Genomic DNA, 22,029 nt, shown 5'->3' on the forward strand with positions numbered 1-22,029 from the left:
GGTCCAGCCTGGCCACCAAAGGACAGTGGCACCCACTAGCCACCAGCCCTGGCCATCGCCCCTGGCCATCGCCCGCCCCCCCCGGCAGCGCTGCTCTCCTCTCCACTGGCTTTTTGGAGTTTGGGCCAAATTTTGGTGGCTGCCATGTGGCCTGGGTCCCTGCCCAGCAGTGCTCTGTGCCCCCCCTTGGCTTTGGCGTGTGGCCGGGTCTGGGTGCCTGCCGTGGTCTTGCACAGGGAGCCGGGACACATGGGCACTGGGCAGTACTGGAGAATTAACCAGCAGAAACTGGGAGCTGATGGGGCATGCTGGGCCATGCCACGTGCCCATGCCAGCGGTGCCTTTGGGGTGCTGCCCTGCCCAGAATAGCTCCAGGCATGTGGCACCTTTTCCAGCTCCAGGATGATCCAATAAAGGGCATTACCAGTGCCCTCCCCAGCGGGCACGGGGACATGCTCCGGCAGCACCCCTACTCCGGCAGCACCCCCAGCCCGGCAGCGCACAGCCAAGCCCCCAGTGCTCCCCAGGCATCCCAGTTCAGTGTGAGCTCCGGAGCTTTGGGGTACAGCTCTGTCCCACCTTGGTGCTACCGGGTGCCAGGCCTCAGGCAGGCGGCTGTGGTGGCACTCAGGGTAACACCAAGCGGGGGACAATATCAGACCGGGCCATGGGGACTTTGCGCATCCCACGATGATGTTGCCACCGCGGGCGGGGGGCTCCCAGCCCTCTGCCCCCGCCCAGCCGGGCCACCCAGTGCTCAGGGGGGCTTTGTCCAGCGGAGTGGGGGGTGCACAAGCCGCGGCTGCGGCGGCGCTGGGCCGGCGGGCGGGCACCCACAGCCCCCTGTGGCACCGGCGGGGCCCAGCGGCAGCGGGGGGGGCACCGGGGCCGGTGGCGGGGCTGCGGGACGCCCCGGCCGGGAGGGCGGACAGACGCCGCGGCGGCGCGGCCCCGCCCCCGCCCCGCCCCTAGGCCCCGGCCCCGCCCCTCGGTCTCGGTCACGCCCCTCTGCCCCGGCCACGCCCCTCCGCCCCGGCCACGCCATGGCGGCGCTGCGGGCGGTGTTGGTGGCCGCGCTGGCCGCGGCACTGGCCCTGGTGGCCCCGGTAGCCCCGGTCCGCGCAGCCCCCCGCCGCCGTCCCGCCGCCCCGTAACGTCTCGGTGCTGCTGGAGCCCGGCTCGGGGCGGCTCCGCGTCCTGCCCGGCCGCCACCCCGCCGCCGTTGCCTGGGCCAGCCTGGATGACCGTATCCCCGCCGTCGGGTAGGGGCGCCGGGCGGGGACCGGGGCGGGCGGGGGCCTCGGGGGAGCCGTCCCGGCCATGTCCCACCCGTGTCCCACCCGTGCCCCTGTCCCCCCAGCTGGGCCTTCCTGGAGGTGGCCACCAACGCCTCGTACAGCGACAGCCTGCAGGCCTACGCCGCCGGGCTGGCCGAGGCCGCCGTCTCGGAGCAGGTGAGGGGCGACCCCGCCGCGCCCGGGGGCCCGAGGGGCGCGACCCCCGCCCCGCCGGTGACACCGCGGCCGTGTCCCCCAGCTGATGTACATGCACTGGATGAACACCATGGTGGGCTACTGCGGCCCCTTCAAGTACCAGAGCGAGTACTGCGAGAGGCTGCGCGGCTACCTGGAGGCCAACCTGGGCTGGATGGAGGAGCAGATGGGCAAGGGGGAGGACCCCCAGTACTGGCACCAGGTGAGGGTGGGGGACCCCACCTAGGGGGACCCCCCTGGGCTAATGGGGGCTTTAATCAAGAAGGGACAGGGCAGCAAGGGATGCCCAAAGTCCTGGCCGGGCTCCAGGCGGGATGACAGGGATGTGGCCACCGTGGATCCTCCTCCCCTGGGCCACCAGAGGTGACTCATGGCTTGCCCCCCACCAGAGCCTCACGTGCCGCTGTCAGGGGGCACGGTGGGTGGCTCAGGGTGTGTGTCCCCAGCCACCGGTGCTGAGTCACGGCCCCGCTGACAGTGACCCTTCCCCCAGGGTGACGCTTCCCCCCCTGCCTCTGCAGCCGTGCTGGGACCCACCGGCTCTGCTGCGTACCCCGGGGGAAGGGCCCCTCTTCCCCGCAGGAGCTGGGTGCCAGCACTGTCCCCTGTCCCCGCAGGTGCGCCTGGCCCTGCTGCAGCTGAAGGGGCTGGAGGACAGCTACAACGGGCGCCTGGACTTCCCCCGGGGCAGGTTCACCCTGGCGCCCTTTGGCTTCCTGTAAGCTCCTTCTGGGAGGTGATGCAGGGTGGGGGGTGGTTGCCCCAGGAGTTGGGGTGCTGCTGGGAGGGGCTGTGAGGGCGATTCCTGGATGTCCAGGGACACCTGGTTCTGCTCCTAGTCACCCTCACCCACCTTGTCTGGGCACTTGTCCTCTGCTGCTGGGGCAGGATGGAGCCGAGGCAGGTTCTCCTCCTCCCTAGCACTATGGGCTGGGTGGTGGATCCCCCCCAAGGCCCACTGCAGCCCCCTGCCTCAGTTTCCCCAGTACTGTGTTCACCCTTTCCTCCCTGCTCTGGTGCTCCCGGCACCAGCACCTACACTGGGGTCAATGGAGAAACACCCTCCAGACTGGACCAAGAGATGGGGCAGAGAACTCTGAGCCAGCTTGGCTCCTGGGCTGGGGTGTCCCCCACCTGATACCTCGTGTCTTGCTTCCCCCCCAGCCTGCTACAGTTGGGGGGTGACCTGGAAGACCTGGAGTCTGCCCTGAACCGCTCTTCCCCGCAGCGTGTCCTGGGCTCGGGCTCCTGCTCTGCCCTCCTGAAGCTGCTGCCGGGCCATCAGGATCTCCTGGTCGCCCATGACACCTGGACCTCCTACCAGTCCATGCTGCGCATCATCAAGAAGTACACGCTGCCCTTCCATGCCTCAGCCAGTGGTGCGTGGGCTGGGCTGGGGGGGCTACGTCTGACACCCCACCTCTGATGCTCCCCTGTTTTTTCATCACCCTCTTCCAGGCAATTCTCAGATCCCCGGGAGCATCCAGGTGTTTTCCTCCTACCCTGGCACCATCTTCTCTGGGGATGATTTCTACATCCTCAGCAGTGGGTTGGTGAGTGAGGTCTGGTCCCCGGGGACCCCTCCCCAGCCCCACTGCCCTCCCCAACGCTCCCCTTCCTGCAGGTAGCGCTGGAAACCACCATCGGGAACAACAACCCGGCGCGGTGGAAGTACCTGGACCCACGGGGCAGCGTCCTGGAGTGGCTGAGGAACATTGTGGCCAACCGCCTGGCCCGCAGCGGTCCCGAGTGGGCTGCCATCTTCCGACGGTTCAACAGTGGCACGTAAGCGGGGTGGGATGGGGTGCGGGAATTTGTCCTGGGAAGGTGGGCTCAGGTGGAGGGATGCTCTGCGGGCCAGCAGGGATGGGCCAGGGGAGAGGCTGCCTGCCACAGGGATGCTTTCCCCCTTCTCCCTGCCAGGTATAACAACCAGTGGATGGTGGTGGACTATAACGCCTTCACGCCAGGCAGAGCAAGCCCGCCTCCAGGACTGCTGACTGTGCTGGAGCAGATCCCGTGAGTGGCCCCATTCCCCGCCCGGCCGAGCATCTCCTCCCCCATCCCCATGGATTTGGGAGAGCCCTGAGGGTCCTGTCCACCGTGGTCCAGTGGGTGGGAGTTGAGTGATGGGGATGCAGATGCAGATGCACTGCCAGTCTGTGGCTAAAGGCTCTCCCGGGATGCTGATGGGTGGCTGGGGTGGGAACCCAGCGGCAAGGACCCCCAGCAGAGCTGCCCCCTCTTCCCAGCATGTGTCCTTCCCCCCATCTCCAGTTGATTTTTGCCATCTGCTCTGACCGATGCTCTTCCTCCTGGCACAGGGGCCTGGTGGTGGCAGCTGATCAGACGGAGCTGCTGTACCAGCAAGGCTACTGGGCCAGCTACAACCTGCCGTGAGCTCCAGCCCACCCCAGCATGTGCCCTGTACAGGGGGGCAGCTGATGCTGTCCTTGCCCCCCACTCCACTGGGTGCTGACTCGCTGGGTTCCCCCCCACCCCCAGGTACTTCGAGGAGATCTTCAACGCCAGCGGGAACCCAGAGCTGGTTAAGAAATACGGTGACTGGTTCACCTATGACAAGAACCCACGCGCCCAGATCTTCCACCGGAACCAGACGCTGGTCCATGACCTGGATTCCATGGTCCGCCTGATGAGGTGGGTGCTGGGGACCCCCCAAACCTGGGTGCTCCCCACGCACCCCCGGGGATCACCCTTGGGGGTGATATTTTCCATCATTATAATTTTATTTTTTTCCCCTGCCTCTCCCGTGACTCTGTCTTGGCCACTTTGCAGGTCCAACAACTACCTGCGGGACCCGCTGTCACGGTGCAGGGGCTGTGACCCCCCCCAGAACGCAGAGAACGCCATCTCCGCCCGCTCTGACCTCAACCCCCCCAACGGCACCTACCCTTTCCCTGCCCTGCGCCAGCGCTGCCACGGCGGCACCGACATGAAGGTGGGGGAGCCAGGACGGCCCTGGAGGGGCTGGGGGGAGCTGGAGGGTCCCCCTTTGAGGGTGCCACCCTTCTGGCAGCTCCCCCCAGGCTGTGTTGCCCCTTCCCCATGCTGACTTGTACTTTTTTTTTTTTTTCTCCTCCCTCCCACCCTCACACCAGGTCACCTCCTCAGGCATGGCCCCCGCCTTCGGGCTGGTGGCCGCCAGCGGTCCCGCCTGGGACGACGTGCCCCCCTTCCGTTGGAGCGCGTCCCCATGCAGCACCCTGCTGCACATGGGCCACCCTGACCTCTGGACTTTCCCCCCCATCAAGGTCCGCTGGGACTGAGCGGGTGCCACCGTCCATCTGCAGGCGTCTGTCCTGCTTGGGAGGGATCCCTTATGGGGGGAGCAGCTGGGGCATCGCAGCTACCCACTCTCCCCTATCACCCTGGCTTTGGGTGCAAGGGGGGTCCTCTGATTCCCTGGCTCTTCCAGCTTCTGCCTCTCGCCACCGCATTCCTGCGTGCTGGCCGTGCTGCGCAGGGGGCTGTGCCCCCTCCCCCTCAAGGGGCTCCGGCCCTGGGACGCTTCCCTGCGTGCTGACATCTGGTTCGGGGGGCTCTTCCCAGAGAAGGGGGAGTCCTGCGAGGCTGGGGCTCGCCTGCAGGGCGGAGGGGAGTTGAGCTGGTTTGGCTGTGACAAATAAAGCAGTGTGTGTCTGTGCAGCAGGGGTGGTGGCTGTGCTTTGTGCTCTGCTGAGATTCTCTGGTGTCTTGTATAGGGATTGGGCTTATGCAACACCCCCCCCACCCCCCCCCCGCCGCAATTTAACAGGGTGCTCTCTGCTTCTCCACCACTTCCCACCCTGGTTGGGGGTGTGCAGCCAGGCTGGCTGGGCTCTTTTGGGGTGCAGGCTGTTAAGGTTTCTCTGCTGCTGCATCAGGCTGGGTACCTGGCGTGGGGTAGAGTTGCTGACTTGGGGGAGCCCTGGGTGTGGGCTGGAGCTGGGAGGTCCCACCGCTCACCCACCCACACCCCCCCCAGGACAGGGTGACTGTCCTCACCCCTTTTGTCTTCCCCTGCTCTGCCACCTGTGTTTCCCCCAGCCCCAAAACCCCCGTTGCAAAATCCTCTTACCGCAGCTCCCTTGATCCACTCTGCCTCGTTAAGAATAACGAGGTCATTACTGGGGGATTAATGAGCTGGTGCTCGGCAGCGCTTTGAAGGTGCCAGGTTCCCACCGGGGCTGGGGGCCCTGGGGGCTGTGCGGGACTGAGTTGTGGCAGGTCTGGGCTGTTGGGGTGCTGGCATCCCAAAAACTGGGGTGGGTGCTCTGGACAGGATAGGGTGTCCAAAACCTGCGGCGCTTGGGGGGTGGGAACATTGCAGGGCCTGTGCCCGTGTCCAGTGGTGTGTGGGCTCCCGGTGCAGGGGGTGCTGCTTGGGGGGGCCCCTGCGCCTCAGTTTCCCCGGGTAGGAGGAGGTCACTGTCACCGAGTGATGGGGCAGTGAGGAGGAACAGGTGCATCGATGCCAATGGTGGGGCACGCTGGAAACGTTGCTGCTTTACTTTTGTTATTTTCTTAAAAGCAGAAAAACAAACAGAAGTGGTTCAGCATTGCCCCAGCTGCCAGCAGCCCTTGGCTGAGGCTGTGTCACCCAGGGACTGGGACCAGGGCCAGGGGACCTGACAGGGTGACAGTCTGGCATCACCTTCCCTGGGGCAGGGGTGGAGCCAAAGGGGGGTAGAAGGGGGGACAGGGAGGTGGGTGCAGGGTGGAAAGGGACCCTGGAACACCCCAGGGCTGAGCTGGAACGTAGTGCCCCCACCAAGAGGGTCCCTGGCCTCCTCCCTCTGAGCGGTGGGGGGGGCTTCTTGCCCTCCTTCCCCAGCCACCAAGGGTCCCCCCTGGGGCCCATTCCTGTCCCATCCCCAGGGAAGCAATTGCAGCCCCTCTGCCCGCTGCAAGATGGGGGTCACCCCGTGGGACCCCAGGGGAGCTGGAACTTGCGTGCCCCCACCTTGGTGCCTCCATTCAAGACATCCTCCTCATCCCCCACATTTCCAGTCCCCCATGTCCCAAAAGCAAGGTGGCTCAGCGCAGAGGCGCCTGCTCTCTGCAGGCAACACTGTGCCTCTGTGCTGACCCTGCCTGTGCTGTGCGCTGTTCACTCTGAAGCCTAATGATGGCGTGAGAAGCAGGGAGTTATTTCGTTGCCATCAAAGGCCAACTCCATCGGGAACAGGGCTGCCCTGGAGCCCGTGCCCTGCTCAGTGCCTGTTGTTAGTGGAGCTCTCAGGGGGGGCTTTGCAGCATAATTTGGGTCAGGGGACTGAAATCCTGTATTCTGGGGTCTGTTTTACTGCTGTCTGCCTGTCAGTGGGGCAGAGCCAGAGGGAGTGGGGGGGTTCCCAGTGCACCTTATTTAGCTGTGCCATGCGTGTGCCAGCTTGTGTGCAGCGGCCCCCCCCTTGGGACCCCCATGGAGCCACCACAGAGCGAAATGAGATGGACTATGTGCCAAAGCAGCCTCTGCTTCCAGATTTCTCAGGCTGGAGGGACAGAGGACTAGTCTACGGCTGCAGGGCAAGGAGCCAGAGTTGGACCTTCCTCCAGATCCCACCTTCCTCCTCCTCGCCTGCCGGGGACAGTGCCAGCCCATCGGTGCAGAGGTAGGGCATGTGCTGGGGGGACCCTTACCCTGTGGGATGTCACCAGGGCTAGGTGATGAGGAGCCCTGGGCTGTCCCAGAGGAAAGGGGAGGTGTCTCTGCCTGCTTTGCCTGGGGGCTGCTGGAGCCTGGGTCTTGGCCAGGCTCTGGCTAAGTCCCTCCGGGCAGCCCCCCTCTCCAAGGGATGCTCATAGGGCACCTTTGCAACTGTGCGGGTATGTGTTGTGTCCCCCTCCCCTGACCCCCCCTGCCTGCAGGGTGCCTGGCTTGGCCAGCCAGAGCTGGGGGGGTTCGTCCCAGGGGGCTTACCCAGCTGGCAGGACCAAGCTCCCCTGGGGACATGCACCTCGGAGGGGGGCTCGGGGCTGCCTCAGGGCAGGGGGCTTGGCAGGGCAGGTGTAGGGGTGTTAGGGCTCGTTTGGAAGGCGATGGGGGGTGTCTCGGTTGTCTGATGACGCTTTGCAATGCACAGGCTGCCCTTGCTGCACCGGGGGTTCGGGTCAAAGGGACAAAGTCCTCGGATCCACTGGGATGTGTTTCTGGCTGGACCTGGCCATTGCCGGTGCCTGTGCCCAGCTGGGGGGGCAAACCCTTGGGGACCCCCAAAGTCATTTGGGAGCTGCCTCACCTCTTCTCCACCCTGTCTCCTGGGGCACCCACACCCCATCTCCTGGGCATGCGAAGTCTGCTGGGACCTGGCTGCCGGTGGCTGTCCCTGCTGGGCCACTCAGCACCATGCCCAGGTCCGCGGCAGGGTGCTTTCGGCACCGATCCAGCCCAGCGGCTGGAAAGCCTCACCGGGCACTGAGCAAGCAGCCAGATCCAGGGCAATGTTCAACTCCTGCCCCTCACCCTGCTGTGTGGCTGGACATCGGCACTCAGGACACCAGCACGTCACCTCTCCCTCCTCTGTCCCCCAAACTGCGGGCGAGGAGCCGGGGACGCACAGCGAGGCCCCACGGCACGCCAGGTAATCCCCTCCGTGGGGTGGCCCTGGCTGAGTTAGGGGACAGGGCATGCAGGGGGCACCTGGGGACACCGGGGGCTTGGGGACCAGGAGTTTGGAGGAGGGGGTGGCCCTGCTTGTCCTGGGGCTCTGGCAGGGAGCCCAGGAGTGATGGAAGGGTCCATCACTGCACCCCAGGGCTCTGTGCTGCTTCCTCCAGGAGCCGGGAGGGGACACTGGGGACAGCTTTGTCACTCCCGAGGGGCTCCTGTACCCCATACCACCTGACGTGGGCAGCAGGTCTGCAGGGGGGCAACCTGCAGGGAGCAGCCGGTGGCTCCCCCATCTCTCCCTGTCAGAACATCCATCCCCAGGGCCATGGCAGCCCAGCCCAGTGGGGGCAAGAAGCCCTTCCACATCATCTCGCCTGTCTTGGAGAGCCTGCCCCTGTCCAGGGCAGCGGGCACCAAGGTCTTCATGAAGCTGGAGAACGTCCAGCCCACAGGTTCCTTCAAGATCCGGGGCATTGGCCACCTCTGCCAGGAGGTAAGCATGGGAACAGCATGGGCAAGCTCATGCCCTTATGGGGGGCACGGTGGGGGGACACAGCCATCCCCTTCCCTCTTTCCCTCTGCCTTGCAGGCTGCCAAGAAGGGCTGCCACCACTTCGTTTGCTCCTCAGGTGAGTGTGCCCCAAGCTGGGGCAGGGGGAGCTGGGGGAGATGCTCATGAGTAATATGGGGGGATCCGGGGTGCTGAGCCTTGCCTGACCCCCCACTTCCCACAGGGGGGAATGCAGGTCTGGCGGCAGCGTACGCAGCCAAGAAGCTGGGGTTGCCAGTCACTGTTGTGGTCCCCAGCACCACTGGCCCCACCACTGTGCGCAAGCTGGAGGAGCTAGGGGCAGAGGTGGAGGTCTCCGGCCAGGTATCCCCATGGCAGCCCCCTAACACTGGGGTCTGGGGAGACCCAGACCTGCTCTGTGATGCTGGGCACGGGCATGGCAAACCCATCCCAAAATGTCCCCCTCCTGCATCACCTGTACCCTGGCATCACAAGTACAGTCACCCTGGGAACCTCCACCTCAACCCAGTGCCCTGTGTGGGTTCCTGGTGTCCCTCAGCCCTGCAGTGACAAGAGACTCTTCTCTGTGGCATGAGGGCTGGATGTGGCCCTGTTGAGCCCCCATTGCCCCCCCCCCCAGGTGTGGGATGAAGCCAACAAGAGGGCCCTGGAGCTGGCTAAGACTGAGGGCTGGGTCAGCATCCACCCCTTTGATCACCCCTTGGTGTGGTGAGTGCTGCCAGGGCTCAGCTCCTGCCCCCAGTTCCCATCCCTGGGGTCCAGGCTGGCTCAGGGTGCCCCCAGGCTGCATCCTCCTGTTTCCCCCTCACCCTGCAGGCAGGGTCACGCCAGCCTGGTCCAGGAGCTGAAGGACTCGCTGGACACCAAACCGGACGCCATCCTGCTGGCGGTGGGCGGTGGGGGGCTGCTGGCGGGCGTTGTGGCCGGCCTGCACCAGGTGGGCTGGCAGGACATCCCCATCATCGCTGCCGAGACCTGGGGGACTCACAGCTTCCACACGGCGCTGGCGGCCGGTCGGCTCGTCTCCCTGCCTGACATCACCAGGTGAGCCGGGCTTTGTGGGAGCAGCTGCGCATGCGATGAGTTGGGGGGGTCTCAGCCCAACTCACTGAAGGGACCTGAGACCACCCCAAGCACCTTCTTCCCGTCCTGCCCCAGCGTGGCCAAGTGCCTGGGAGCCAAGATGGTGGCAGCGCGGGCGCTGGAGTGTGCCCAGGAGTGCCAGGTCATCTCCCAGGTGGTGGAGGACACGGAGGCGGTGCGAGCCGTGGAGCAGTTCCTGGGTGAGCAGGGACAACCCGGGCATGACAGGGGTGATGGGGGTGCCACCCGGTCTTGGGACTGGCCTGGGAGGTGTTGGGGGGACCCTGGCTCCACAGGTTGGTGATGGGGATAGGGTGGGTGGGTGGCTCAGTGTGTCCCCTGCTGTTGTCCCCGCAGACGATGAGAGGATGCTGGTGCAGCCGGCGTGTGGGGCTGCCCTGGCCCTGCTCTACACAGGGCGGCTGCAGCAGCTGCAGCACGAGGGGCGGCTGCGGACCCCGCTGGCATCCGTGGTGGTGGTGGTGTGCGGGGGCAGCAGCATGCAGGTGGCCCAGCTGCAAGCCCTGAAGAGCCAGCTGGGGCTGGAGTGACCCCCACCCTGAGGAAGGGGGTATGATGGAGCCTGGCCAGCACCCCCTGCTTGCTTTCCTTCCGAAATAACTAAAATAAAGCCCCGCTGCCTGGTGGACACGGGGCCAGGCTCCTCCCGCAGCCTCTGCCTCAGCACGCAGCATCCATGGAGGGATGGGGAAACTGAGGCACACAGGGCAGACGAGACCAGGGCTCACACTGCAGGCAGGGATGGAGCGAGGCTCTGCCTGCAGCTCCCCGGCCTGTCCGAGGGCAGGACTGGGGTACACATGTCCCACTCTGCCCCTTGGCCATGCCAGGCATCCTCTTCCATGTCCCCTAACCCTCAGTCCCCTCTCCCCTCCCTCCCCTGCTCCTCCCCAGGCTGTTTGGACTGCAGCTCCCCACCTCAATTAGCAAGCACTCCCTCTCTGACTAATTACTTTGCTACTGTCTTTATGCATTATTATACTAATGATTATTAATTATTACAATCTTCTCCCATTCCTGCCGCGCTGTCTGCAGTCAGAAGAGAACAACACACACGGACCAGCTTGTTACGGTGATTTATTGGTGGAGCTCCCTGGCTGTGTTTAACACCCATGGGCTCCAAGGTGCACCGACATGTCTGTGTGTGTGTGTTCCCAATCCCAGAGACCCCGAGATCCCCCTTTTTCCCCCATCCCACTCTTTTTCCTCCCTCTCCTCCAGGCTTTCCTGCTCTCCCCTGTTCCCACTTTCTAGAGCTGCATTTGTTTTTAGCCCTTTGCTATTGCACCTCCCTGGGGTTTTTTGTGTCTCCCCAACAATATTTCTCCCCCCTTCCTTCCTCCCATCCCCGGGCAATGTGGGGTCTTGCTCCTGCCAGGGCTCTGTGGCCCCAGGTGCTCCCCAGTTCCCCAGCTGAGCACATGCCCCAAGCATCACCTGGTGATGTCGGGCAGTGGGGACAAGCCTTCTCCTACCCCAAAACGCTTCTCAGCCTACTCCTCCCCTCTGGAGCAGAGGGGGCTCAGCCCCCAGGACCAGCTCAGCCCCTGGATCACAGGCATCCCCCAGGAAGCCCTTTCCTCTGGCCAGGCGCCTGCCCCGGGACTCACTGCCAGCACCCCAGGAACACCCTCCCTGCCTTTGGCCCTTTCCCCCTCTACCCCCCCATACGTCCCACAGGCCAGGCCACCTCCCCACATGCTTTCTGGAGGCCAAAACCCCATAAATCAAAACTCTGCTGCTCCATCGTGAGCAATATCTTATGTAAAAAGGTGTTTCCAGGGAGCACCGAAGGCTGGAGAATCCTATTACGAGGCACACTATTAATTATAAGGAGTCAGCCCAACCTACTCCAGCTGTTTTTTATCCCAGGTCCAAAACCTGATTACTTTCCACCTTCTGCAGACCTTCCCCTTCTGAAAAAAAAAAGGGAAAAAGGTCATTAAAAAAAATAGCATTGGTGTTTGCCTAACAGCTTTTGAAAATAAATTTATTCCCAGGACTGATGCTGCTCTGCCGGAGCCCGGGGGGAGCCAGCAGCTGGTGGTGGTGTTTCCCCAGCATGGTCCCACGGGAGGGTAATTGCTGGTGACATGGGCATGACCGTGGGGTTTGGGGTGACTCCCCGGAGCACCCCAACAGGGAGCTTTGCCCCCTCCATGTCTTGACAAGGGAGCACTTGGGGTTTGGGTGTCAGCTGAGGGGATTGGGCTTTGGGTGTCCTGGCAGGAACTTGGGTTGCAGGTTATCTGGGGGATACCCCCTGGGGTGGCATGGCCCCAGCTGCTGGGGGTCACCCTGCAGCGGGAGGCAGGCATGAACCCTGAGTGCCGGTACCTTCCTGGGACAGCTGAGGTGATGGAGACCCTGACCCTGGCTGCAACGGGGACCCTGGCTGTGATTGGAATCCCCGCCTTGGTTATGATGCTGTACCCTGACCCTGGCTGCAGCAGAGACCCTGACTCCAGCTACAGTGGGGACCCTGGCTGTGATGGGGACCCCAGTCTCTGTTGTGGTGCAGCACCCTGACTCCTGTTGCAATGGGGACCCCATCCCTGGCTGTGGTTAAGGGCAGGGATAACCAAGGGGCTGAACCCAGCTGCTCCCCGCAAGGCCAGCTCTGTGCCCCAGTCCTCTGCGTGACACTGTCCTTTCCGCGGCCATCAGGTCCCTTCTGCCAGTGCCGAGCCACAGGTGAGTGCTTGCCAGGATGAGTAAGCCCAGGGCAGCAACAGCCCCCGGGGCCAGTGAACTGGGGGAAGGTTTGGCTCCAGCACCCATCCCTGCTCAGATGGCTGCTCTCACTGAGCCCCAGCCCCCTGTACAGGAGGTGGCACCTTGGAGCACACCAGCATCACCCAAAATCCTTCCTGCAGCCTGTCCGCACCGCCCGCCCCGCCCCCCCGGATGCTGGGGAAGGGGTGCCTTGCATTTAGCAGTAATAATAATAATAATAGCCAGTGTTCATCCAGTGAATGACCTTGTGCTCCATTTTTTATAATCCTCGAAATGATGCTGGGAGGGAGTTACTTAACAATACATTGCCCTGTCCTTATAAAAAGCACCTGTCACCTGATAACGCTGATAGCCTGGAAGGGGTGGAGTGGAGCAGCTGGCTGTGCTCCTGCCTCAGTTTCCCCACGTGATGAGAGTCCAGTGCCTTTGTGGTAGCCCCAGCTCCCGGCTGAGGGATCCCTTGAGGCTTGATCTGGCTCATTTTCCACCCCATTATTAATGCCGGTTAATGGTATAGGAAGGATAAATTCCACCACTTGGCTGAACAGAGAAAATATGCAGAGAAGTGGCTGGCTTTTCATAAATCATCAGTGCTCCGTGCTACAACCAAGCCAGGACTTAAAATTCAGGTCAGGAGAGAGGGACTCTCGTAAGCCAGCGAGGGAAGGTAATTTATTCTGTTTATATCTTTTTACTGCAAGACAAGGTGGGGAGGGGGAAGAAACTCTGCCATGATTTTGCATTTTAAATATTAGTTCAGAGCTGCAGCCTGCCTTGGACTTTATTTATTTTTGTATCTCAGAAAACAAGAGGGAAAGCAGGAGGCGGGGCGGGGGTGTGTGTGTGTGCTGGGATGCTGGAGCAGATACCCCCCTCCTGCTTGCCCTTGGTGCCCCCCTGGGGCAGATGGAGCAAAAGCTGAGGATGGCATTCAGGGACCCCCACCTTGGTGTCCCCCTCCAGCAGCCCTGCTGCCCCCCTGGCGCTCCTGTGGCTCCCCTGAGGGGAATGCCCTGCCAGCAGCACTGTGGGTGCCTCTTGGGTGACCTGAGGGAGGTCTTGGGGGGTACATGTGATACCCACCCTCTCACCACCCCAACCCCCATGTGAAAGAAATTATGCACTGGCTTGTCTGCTGTGGGGGAAGGTGCTGAACCAGGTAATGTGCCCCCACCCACTGCTAGAGAGCTGGGTGATGGGAGGACTGGGGGAGTCCTGGGGTACCGGGTGAGTGATGCAGCCCCAGATGCAGCAGCATCACCTTGCACAGGGGCCACAGCACCCGTCCTGCCCAGGGGAGCGATGGGGATGGCTCCCCAGACCCCACACAGGGCTGGGGGGTGGTGGGGCAACAGGGCAGCCCAGCCAGCATCTCTCGTGGTCTTGTCTTTAAAAAATAAAGTAAAATAAAAGGGACCAGGTGACCGAACAGTAGGTAACTAAAAGGTTTTTTATTCACATTGAACAACAAGAGCCATTCACACTAACAGCCTCTGCAAGAGGCAGCGGGGACAGGAAACCCACGGCGCTTTCAGAAAACAACTTTTCTTTCCTTTTCCATTCTCCTTCCTTTCCCCCCACTCTATCCCCTCACCGCCCCTCCCCAGCGCCACCCCCTCCCCGCCTCCAAAATAGAAAAAGTGGGAGCCTCCGATGACTAAGGTACAATAAATAATCAGTAAACACAAAAACATACTTTATTTGTTTCTCCTTTATACAAAATAAAGAAACTAGAAGCAAAAACTATAATACATCCTCAAATTGGCGGAGCCTCTGGGAAATGTTGGGGTGGGACTCGGCACGGAGGCTCAGGTCTAATTTCTGCTGCGGTGGTGGTTGGGTTGATTTTGTTCTGGGTTGTTGGGGTTTTTTGTTGTTGTTCTTGTTTGTTGTTGTATTTTTCCTGTTTCTGCCTTTTTCTGGTGTCTTTTTCCACCATGTGGGAGCCCAATCTCAGCCAGTCACTGGGGCAGCCCTAGGTCTGCCCTACCCCCCACCCCCATCACCAAAAACCGGGTCCAAACCCACCTTCTCCTTGGGGATAAAATGGGAACAACAAAAACAAGGGCAGGGGAGGGGTTATTCCTGTTATTCCCCATTCCCCCTCACCCCCCATGATGTGGTAGGGGATAATTAAAAAGGGTGCTAATTAGCAGGGGGGAGCCCTGACCCAGCCTCCCCTCCCCAGGTGCGGTGGGACCTGTGTCCAGGCAAGTTCAGCTTTGGTCCGAGAGGTGGTGGTCCCGATGCCAGTGGGGGGGTTCTCCGGGGCTGGGCATTATTCGTCGCCCCCCCCCCCCCCCCCCCCCCCAGTGTTGGGGGGAAGGTGCCAGGAGGGGGAGGTAGAGGGATGGCCCCAAGGTCCCAGGGGGGTTTCTGCAGTGATGGGAGGGTGGGGGGGGATGCAGGGATGCGTTTTGGCATCGGAGAAGGGGTCTTTATCCAGCGACGGTGATGTGATGGGCCCTGGTCCGGAGTGGGGGGGGGACACGCGTGGGCTGGGGGAACGTGGGAGTGTTTTCCCCCTCCACACACGCACGCGTGCCCGCGCCAGGCCTACCACACCGCCGCCTCGCTGAGCTCCGGGTTGGGGTGTGAGAGCGCCCCGCTGTAGCCACTATTGCTGGACATGGAGAAGGGCGGGCTGGGCCCCCCACTGAAGACCTCCCCCGGGATGGGGTGCAGCGAACCGGTCATCCCTGGCTCGGGGCTGGGGGTGTCGGGATGCGAAATCATATCCGTGTACCTTTGGTTTTCTGAGGAGTGGTGTCCGCTTAGGGGGGGCTCCAAGGGTCCCAGGGGTGTGGAGCCAGGTCCTGAGTTCTGAAGGTAGCTGGAGTCGGCCGGGGACTGGGCTTGGGAGGGCGGCCCGTGGGGGAAAAAGTCATAGTTGCCTCCCGGTCCATAGTAGTCACCTTGGTAGTCTGTGGGACGGGGGAGAAAAGGATGGAGCTCGTGCTCTGGGGCCAAAACCCTTCCAAAATCCCACTGCACCCCTCACCCAGCCCTGTCCTCCCCCCTTGGGCACAAGCATGACCCGGACCAGCGTGGCCACCCCCTCCAAAATACTCTGCTGGCTCCTGGGGTGCCCTGCAAATCTGAGCCCAGCCTGGGAGAGAAATAAGCCCGTCTGAAGGGCTGCGGCACTCATCACCCTCCCTGCCCGGCTGAGAGGGAGGGGGAACGGGGGGAGGGGGAAAGGGGGGACGGGGGGGATACAGGAGAGCAAGGAGCCCGGGGCTGGGGCAGCTGGGGGGCACATGGGCTCAATTTAATGCTTAGTTAATGGGGAGGGATATATATATATATATATAAGGGGAAAAATATATAACGAGGAAAATATATATATATATAAAATGAGGAGAAAAAATATATAATAGGGAAATGATGTATGTGTTTAGAAACCTGGGAGGGATCTAGAAACTAACTGCGGGGCAGCAAGGGTTGCCTGGAAAGCGCCTCATCAGTGGGGAGGCTTTGAAAATGCAGCTTGAGGCGGGGAGGGGGGGGCTGTGCGCGGAGGGGGGGCGGCTGGGCCGCCCCGCTGCGCCCATCCCCGTCCCGTCGGGGCGGCAGGGGGGCCGGCCCGGCGGCAGTGACCTTCCATATGCTGCGGGCCCGGGAGGTAATTGGAACAAATGCGGCCTGAAAGGGGCACAAAAGCCCCGCAGCTGGGGCTTTGTTCGGGAGAGGGGCTGCCACGGTGCCCGGCGGGGGGGGTGGGGGGGGGTGCGTGGACGTGTCTGCGGGTGCGTGGACACGTGTGCATATGGTGGTGAGTGTGTGCATGGGTGTGAGTGTGTGTGTGTGCATGGGGATGCACATCTGTGCACGGGCGTGTGCGTTGCACGGCTGTGGGGGAGCACATGCATGGGCACGCATGGCTGTCTGTGGGGGGGGGTGCACACGCGTGGGCGTGCACAGCTGTTCTGCGTGGGGATGCGCACGTGTGGGCGTGCATGCACGGATGCCTTGGCATGTGTGGGGTGGGCTGGGATGCTGCAGCGGCTGCATGCCCGTCCCCATCCCCTTGGGACCTGGATGGCTCAGCTCCCCGCGGTGAGGGATTCGGGGAGGCAAATTGGAGGGCAAAGGGGAAAAAAACGGGGAGAAGCAGGACAAGGGAGGAACAAAGGGAAAGGGGAAGAGGGATCGAAGGAGTAGGGGGGCAGGGTCCCCGCGGACCGTCCCTCACCTCCATAGTATGTGTAGGGCGTCGAGCCGAGCATCTCGGACTCATCGAGGCGGCCACCGAGGGGCCGCATCCTGCGCGGGCTGCGGAAGAAGGCGTGCCGGCGGGCGCCCAGTGCGCTCAGCTGCTTCATCCGCCGCTCCTTGGACCGGCGGTTCTGGAACCAGACCTGCGGCCAGGCTGGCATCAGAGCCCATCGGGGATGGGGGTACCGGGGACCCCTCTGGGTAAGGGACCTCCCCTCCCCAAATTCGGCTGGAGGTGGCTGGGGAAAGGGATGGAAACCTTGCTCCCGCCTGGGAAGGGGATAGGTTTTCCCACCTCTGGGTGTTTTTTAATGTCCTCTCCCTCCTATTGCCAGTAACCCCAAATGGTGCGTGGGGGACAGGAGACACACCAAATAACCAGGCTTAATAAAATCCTGTCCCCCTGGCTGCATCCCTCTGTGTGCATCATCAGCCTGTCTGTCCCTACAGGGAGAGGGCAGCCAGAACATACAGGAAGGGGAATTTTCCCATATGGGTGGGGGGAAGGGGGGAAAAGAGGGAGGGAAAAGGGGGGGAGGAACTCTGGAGCATGGCAGAAGCAGGCAGAAAGCGGGGAGCAGGGAGATGAGCACCTGCTGTGGCAGGCAGGGAGTCGGATGAAAAGCCGGCTGGTGAGGATGGGGATAAAAGGGAAGGGGACCCGTGGTGACTCTACAGAGCATCGCCTCATCCGAACCGCCCGGCCTCAGCCCATGCACACCTTTCCTGCAGCCTGGTGGGGTGTCTGGATTATTGCCCCGCACCCTCTTCCCCGTGTCCCCTGGGAATGGGGCAGCTCTGGGGAATGAGCACATCACACTCCTCCGGGGACTTCTGCTCCCTTCTGCCAGGAGCCGGGAATCACAGCTCTGCTACCGGCAAAGCCGGAGAGTCCTCCTCTATTAATGCCTCTATTAAAGCCCATTAATCCCTACATTTCCGCAGGGATTTTCTTCATGGGGGCAGTGCGGTAAGAAAGTGCCAGGCTGCCTGCAGCGCGCAATGGCTTCTCCTTGCTTTCACAAGGCTGGAGCATCCATCTCCCGGGCATGCCGGGGGTCCTGTTTGGCCCCAGGGAAAACAAGCCAGTGAGGCCACGGAGGAGCCCAGCCGGCTCGGTTTGGGGGCTGGTTTTCATCCCTTCCCATGGGGTGGGTGTATTAAAGCACAGGATGGGGGGGGGACACCCCTAACCCACGGGAGCGTGGAGAGGGTGCAAGGCTGGGCCTGGGGTGACACTGGCAGGGGACGGATGGGGTTTGCCTGTCACAGTTTCCCCAGCTCGTGGGACCACCCTCAGTGTCCCAACCCCTTCCCAGCACCTGGGGGAGATCATCATGGCCTTGAACTATCTGGGCTCCCACTAGCACCCCTTCTCCTTCCCTCCCCACATGGGTCCTTTCCCTGTCTCTGCTCTCTGCTAGAGGAAATTGTCCCATGAACCTCTGATGTCACAGGAACATCGGTTTGCGGTGGGAATGACATCACTGGCCAGACCCGTGACATCATGCCGTCAGGTGAGGAGGGCCAGCGGGGTGGGGGAGACGACTGGGATGGTGGGCTGGGGCTGCCCTACCTGGATGACTCTCATGTTGAGGCCAGTCTCCTGGGCCAGCTGCTCTCGGATGTGGCGGGTGGGCTTGGGGGTGGCAGCGAAGGCAGCTTTGAGGGTCTCCAGCTGCTTGGCTTTAATGGTGGTGCGGGGCCCCCTCCGCTTGGTGCCCGAGTTCTGCTCCTCGTTCTCATTGTTGGTGGTCTCCTTGTCCGAGGAGGTTGAGTTGTCCGTCTCCTTGGTGTCGTCCTGCATGGGGTCCTGGAGATCCGGGGACAAACTCCTGTCTGTACATGAGGACACTGTAAAGGAGACCCAGAGAGGAAAGGGGGGGCGGGCGGATGACTTAGGGGAGAGATCAACCCCCCTCTCCTCTGCCGTCCCCAGCCCACCCGGCCCGGCTGCTTTCCAGGAGAGGGGTTAGGGGATGCTGGAGAGCAGCAAGGGATGCAGATCGCCTCTGCCCCCCTGGTACCCCTAAAGCATCACCCCTGCAACATCATGTGGAGGTCCAGGCAAGTGCTGCCCGATCCAGCCCTGCACCCTGTGTAGTGCCGGCTGGGGGGGAGCTGGGGAGGGGGAGATCCCCCAGGCCCACTGCAGCCCCTGGTGCTCCCCCTCTCCCCCCCCACCTGTGTCTTTCACGCTGGGAAGTGGGGTGCGCCGCTGGGAAAAATGCAACCGGTCCCTGTCGGGGTTGGAGGGGGGTCCCCAGTCACTGCCTTGAGCCTGGCTCACCCCTCCCCCAGCCACCCCACCCCGCGGTGGCCCCTGATGCCAGCACCCCCCCCAAGGCCAAGCTCTACTCGCCTCGCTCACAGCAGCGGCCCCACTGACTGGCGTGGCAGGATCCGGCCCCGGGTGCTGGACGGAGAGAGAGCCCACGGAAGGGGGTGAGCACAGGCGCCTGGCATGGCTGGGACAGCAGGAGTGGGCCTGATCCTGCTGTCCTGACGCAGAGACAGCTTCCAAGGAAGTCAAATGGGAGCTTTGCCTCTGGGTGAAAGGAGGCGAAGGATCAGGCCCGCGGCGCGGGGGGACCGGGCACATTCGCAGTGGGGGGCTCCGGGGTGGGGGTGTCCTCATTTCCCACCGCCCCACATCCCCGCTGCCATAGGGGCAGGAGCCGAGGGGGGTGAGGAAGCGATGCTGCGGGGCTGCCGAGGTACCGCTCATCCCACGCGTGTCCGCATCCCGCGTGCAGATGGGGTCAACAGAAGCTTCCACCCGCTTTGGAGGCTTTCATTCCCAATCCCTCCCTCCCCCCGCGGATTACGGGGGGCTGGGCTGGCTGCGGGGTGCAGCCCCTCACCCCACAAAGCCAAACCTCCTTCCCGGCGCAGCGGGAGGTACCGGCAGCGGCAGGGATGCGGCCCCGGGCGATGCGGCAGGCTGCGCCGCTCGTACCTGAGTTGAGGCTGCCTTCCTTCAAACTGGGAGAGTTCAAATAATCCTCTTTGCAAACAAATTTGTTTTCGTCTATGATATAGAGTTCCTCGCCCGTGGAGAGCTGCTTGTTGCAGACCATGCAGGTGAAACAGTTCAGGTGAAAGACTTTATTCCGGGCTTTCCGGACGAGGTCGCTGGGGGAGATGCCCTGGGAGCAGCCGGCGCATTTGGTACCAAACCTCCTGGAGAGGGAGAGAGAAGCGAGAGCTGGGAGCCCCGGCGGCGCTGGGCTCCCGATCCGCTCTCCTCAAAATCCCACCGCCGGAGCCCGATCCTGCAGCACCCCTCGCTGGGAGATCTGGGGGAGCAAGCGGTTCGCCCCTCTGCCCCTGTGGGACGAGAACGAGGAGAGCCTTCATCCCCGCGCAGCCCCGCTCGCAGGTGCGGGGTGGACTGCGGAGAGAGCTCGGGTTTGGGGCGGCCCCACCCGGGGGGACACCCACACATGAGCATCCTCCACCGGATTTAGCCCCAGAAGAGCCGGAGGGGAGGGGAGGGCGGCGGGGGTTCCCCTCCACGCTCCGCGAGGGGAGATTTCGTTTCAGCCCGATGCCTCCCGGGCGGGGAACGGGGGGCTCGGCTCTGCCCGATGCCGGCCTGAAAATCCGAGAGAGAAAATGGGGCTAATTAGGGCCAGAGAGACGGGGGCACCGCGCATCCAGAACGGCGGCGGAGGGGGCTCCGCTCCCCGGAGCATCCCGGGTTCCCCGGCCCGGCGCCGGCACCGTCCCTCTCTGCCGAGGGCTTTTTTCCTGGTCGCGAACAGGGCTTTGGAAATCTCCGATATTCCTTCCCTTCGCTGGAGGCATAGGTTTTATGTTTTGGGTTTTTTTCTCCAGGAGATGCCCCTTTTTAAAAAAAATTAAAAAAAAAAATAAATTCCAGGGAATCCGAATCGGCTGAAAACGACGTCCTCGAGGGGAAAATAAAAAAAACAAAACCAAAACCTAACCAAACAAAAAAACCCACAAAAAAAAAACCCACAAAAAAACCCCACAAAACCACAAACAAACCCTAAAAGCTCTCAAAGCCCCAAACAAACAAAAAACCCACAAACACATTAAAAATATGCCCCCAGAACCCGGGAGCGGGGGCTGCTGCTGCCGCGTCCCTGGGGGAGCTGGGGGCTGCCAGGCCGCGGGGTGCCCACTCAGGGTCCCCCCGTTTTCCCCTCCGGTGGCGACAGAGCTTCTGCCTCCCTGGCTGCTCCCCGTGACGTTGATGTAGTGAGAGCATTAGGAGTCATAAGTCATCGCCCCCCCTTCCCATCCCGGCCTCTAATTTCCTCAGTGGCACCTTATCGCAGTCATTAGGGGCGTTTAAGTAGCGGCGGAGCGTGGGGCCTCGCCGGGGGCGGGGGGGGGGGGGGGGGGGGGGGGGGGGCCGGGCCGAGGGGGGAGGGGGCCGAGGTTTTGGCCATCGTCTTCACCGGGGCCTGCGGTCTCGGAAGGGGATGAGAAGCGCCAGGCCGGGCCCCCGGGGAGGCCGGGGACACGGCTGCCGTCGCGATGCCCACCGGGGCCTGCCGCGACGGGGCGGGCGGCGGCACGGGCGGAGCGGGGCCCGGTGCTGATGGAGGCAAGGTCATGGGGAGACTGCGGGGGGGCACAGCCTCGCCGCCCCCACCTCAGGCTGTAGCAGCGGCCGTAGTGCTGCCGCCGCACCCCCAACCCCTACCCGTCCCCCCCCCCCCCCCCCGCGGGCTTCCCCGGCTGGGGGGGGCTGCTTTCTCGCTGGGGCAGGCTCGGTGTGGATCCCTGGCAGAGAGGGCTGGGCGGGGAGCGGGGACCCCCAAGCTCCCCCAAAGCTCGTGGGGAGACCCCAGGGAGGCAGCGGAGGCCGGGCGCGGTGTGAGCCTCCGCACCCTCTGGTCCCCGCTGGCGGGGCTGGGGGGAGACTCACCTGAAAAAGTCGTTTTTGCAGTAGAGTTTGCCTTCCCTGGAGAAGCATTTCTCGGTCAGGTTGCACTTGCACTCACAGCACTGGACGCATTTGATGTGCCATGCCCTGTCCAAGACGTTCAGCAGGAACCGGTCCAAAATCGGCCTCTCGCAGCCCGCACAATGCACCATCATAACCTCCGCCGGGCGATGGAGACGCGCAAACGAGAAGTCAGCCCCGCGCCGGCACACGGCGGCGGCTCAAAAATGCAGGAAAAAAAATGATAATAATAAAATAAAATATTAAAAAAAATAGAAGAGGGAATAAAGAAAAATTCAGGAGAGGGGAGCGGAGCGGCTGTCAAGTTCTTCCCCCTCTTCTCTCCGGAGCCTCGGCGGCGGCAGGGAAAAAACTATGCCCCCCCAAAAAAATATCCAAGCCACCCCCGAGA

General features: G+C 62.8%; 3 protein-coding genes across 10 annotated transcripts; 2 read left to right on the forward strand and 1 right to left on the reverse strand.

Moving 5' to 3' along the window:
* The first annotated feature begins 1,018 nt into the window (after positions 1 to 1,018).
* Positions 1,019 to 5,159, forward strand: PLBD2 (phospholipase B domain containing 2). The gene is made up of 12 exons (XM_040606145.1): positions 1,019 to 1,262; positions 1,361 to 1,454; positions 1,537 to 1,695; positions 2,111 to 2,211; positions 2,658 to 2,872; positions 2,952 to 3,046; positions 3,118 to 3,278; positions 3,417 to 3,512; positions 3,818 to 3,889; positions 3,999 to 4,151; positions 4,290 to 4,452; positions 4,613 to 5,159. Exons 3-12 carry the CDS (start codon positions 1,540 to 1,542, stop codon positions 4,778 to 4,780), a joined length of 1,380 nt encoding a protein of 459 aa, XP_040462079.1. The 5' UTR covers positions 1,019 to 1,262; positions 1,361 to 1,454; positions 1,537 to 1,539; the 3' UTR covers positions 4,781 to 5,159.
* A 1,802-nt stretch (positions 5,160 to 6,961) lies between these two features.
* On the forward strand, positions 6,962 to 10,393 carry SDSL (serine dehydratase like). 8 transcript variants are annotated; one of them, XM_040606079.1, is made up of 9 exons: positions 6,962 to 7,108; positions 7,580 to 8,077; positions 8,413 to 8,599; positions 8,696 to 8,735; positions 8,841 to 8,980; positions 9,258 to 9,346; positions 9,455 to 9,682; positions 9,797 to 9,921; positions 10,079 to 10,393. In XM_040606079.1, the coding sequence occupies exons 2-9, from the start codon at positions 7,938 to 7,940 to the stop codon at positions 10,270 to 10,272; spliced, it is 1,143 nt and encodes a 380-aa protein (XP_040462013.1). In that variant the 5' UTR covers positions 6,962 to 7,108; positions 7,580 to 7,937; the 3' UTR covers positions 10,273 to 10,393. The 8 variants fall into 8 exon arrangements, with proteins under 8 accessions (XP_040462013.1, XP_040462024.1, XP_040462043.1 ...); XM_040606090.1 differs by lacking the exon at positions 7,580 to 8,077 and having other exon boundaries at positions 8,252 to 8,599; XM_040606109.1 differs by lacking the exon at positions 7,580 to 8,077 and having other exon boundaries at positions 8,274 to 8,599.
* A 4,641-nt stretch (positions 10,394 to 15,034) lies between these two features.
* LHX5 (LIM homeobox 5) lies at positions 15,035 to 21,772 on the reverse strand. Its single transcript, XM_040582408.1, has 5 exons — positions 21,600 to 21,772; positions 19,656 to 19,879; positions 18,273 to 18,550; positions 16,674 to 16,839; positions 15,035 to 15,402 (listed from the first exon to the last, which is right to left on the reverse strand). The coding sequence occupies exons 1-5, from the start codon at positions 21,770 to 21,772 to the stop codon at positions 15,035 to 15,037; spliced, it is 1,209 nt and encodes a 402-aa protein (XP_040438342.1).
* Positions 21,773 to 22,029: the final 257 nt, after the last annotated feature.

The sequence above is a fragment of the Falco naumanni genome, chromosome 1, assembly GCF_017639655.2.
Source record: "Falco naumanni isolate bFalNau1 chromosome 1, bFalNau1.pat, whole genome shotgun sequence".
Classification (NCBI taxonomy): Eukaryota; Metazoa; Chordata; class Aves; order Falconiformes; family Falconidae; genus Falco; species Falco naumanni.

Bases quoted from the DNA above. Each gene is read 5' to 3' on its own strand.
- LHX5 (XM_040582408.1), bottom strand. From the start codon at position 21,772: ATGATGGTGCATTGTGCGGGCTGCGAGAGGCCGATTTTGGACCGGTTC. The intron at 19,880-21,599 runs GTGAGTCTCCCC...CTCCCTCTCCAG, and splicing joins TGCAAAAACGACTTTTTCAG to GAGGTTTGGTACCAAATGCG. The intron at 15,403-16,673 runs GTGAGGGACGGT...CCCGTCCCACAG, and splicing joins GCCCTACACATACTATGGAG to ACTACCAAGGTGACTACTAT.
- PLBD2 (XM_040606145.1), top strand. From the start codon at position 1,540: ATGTACATGCACTGGATGAACACCATGGTGGGCTACTGCGGCCCCTTC. The intron at 1,696-2,110 runs GTGAGGGTGGGG...CTGTCCCCGCAG, and splicing joins ACCCCCAGTACTGGCACCAG to GTGCGCCTGGCCCTGCTGCA. The intron at 4,152-4,289 runs GTGGGTGCTGGG...GCCACTTTGCAG, and splicing joins TCCATGGTCCGCCTGATGAG to GTCCAACAACTACCTGCGGG.
- SDSL (XM_040606063.1), top strand. From the start codon at position 7,572: ATGCACAGGCTGCCCTTGCTGCACCGGGGGTTCGGGTCAAAGGGACAA. The intron at 8,600-8,695 runs GTAAGCATGGGA...TCTGCCTTGCAG, and splicing joins TTGGCCACCTCTGCCAGGAG to GCTGCCAAGAAGGGCTGCCA. The intron at 9,922-10,078 runs GTGAGCAGGGAC...TTGTCCCCGCAG, and splicing joins AGCCGTGGAGCAGTTCCTGG to ACGATGAGAGGATGCTGGTG.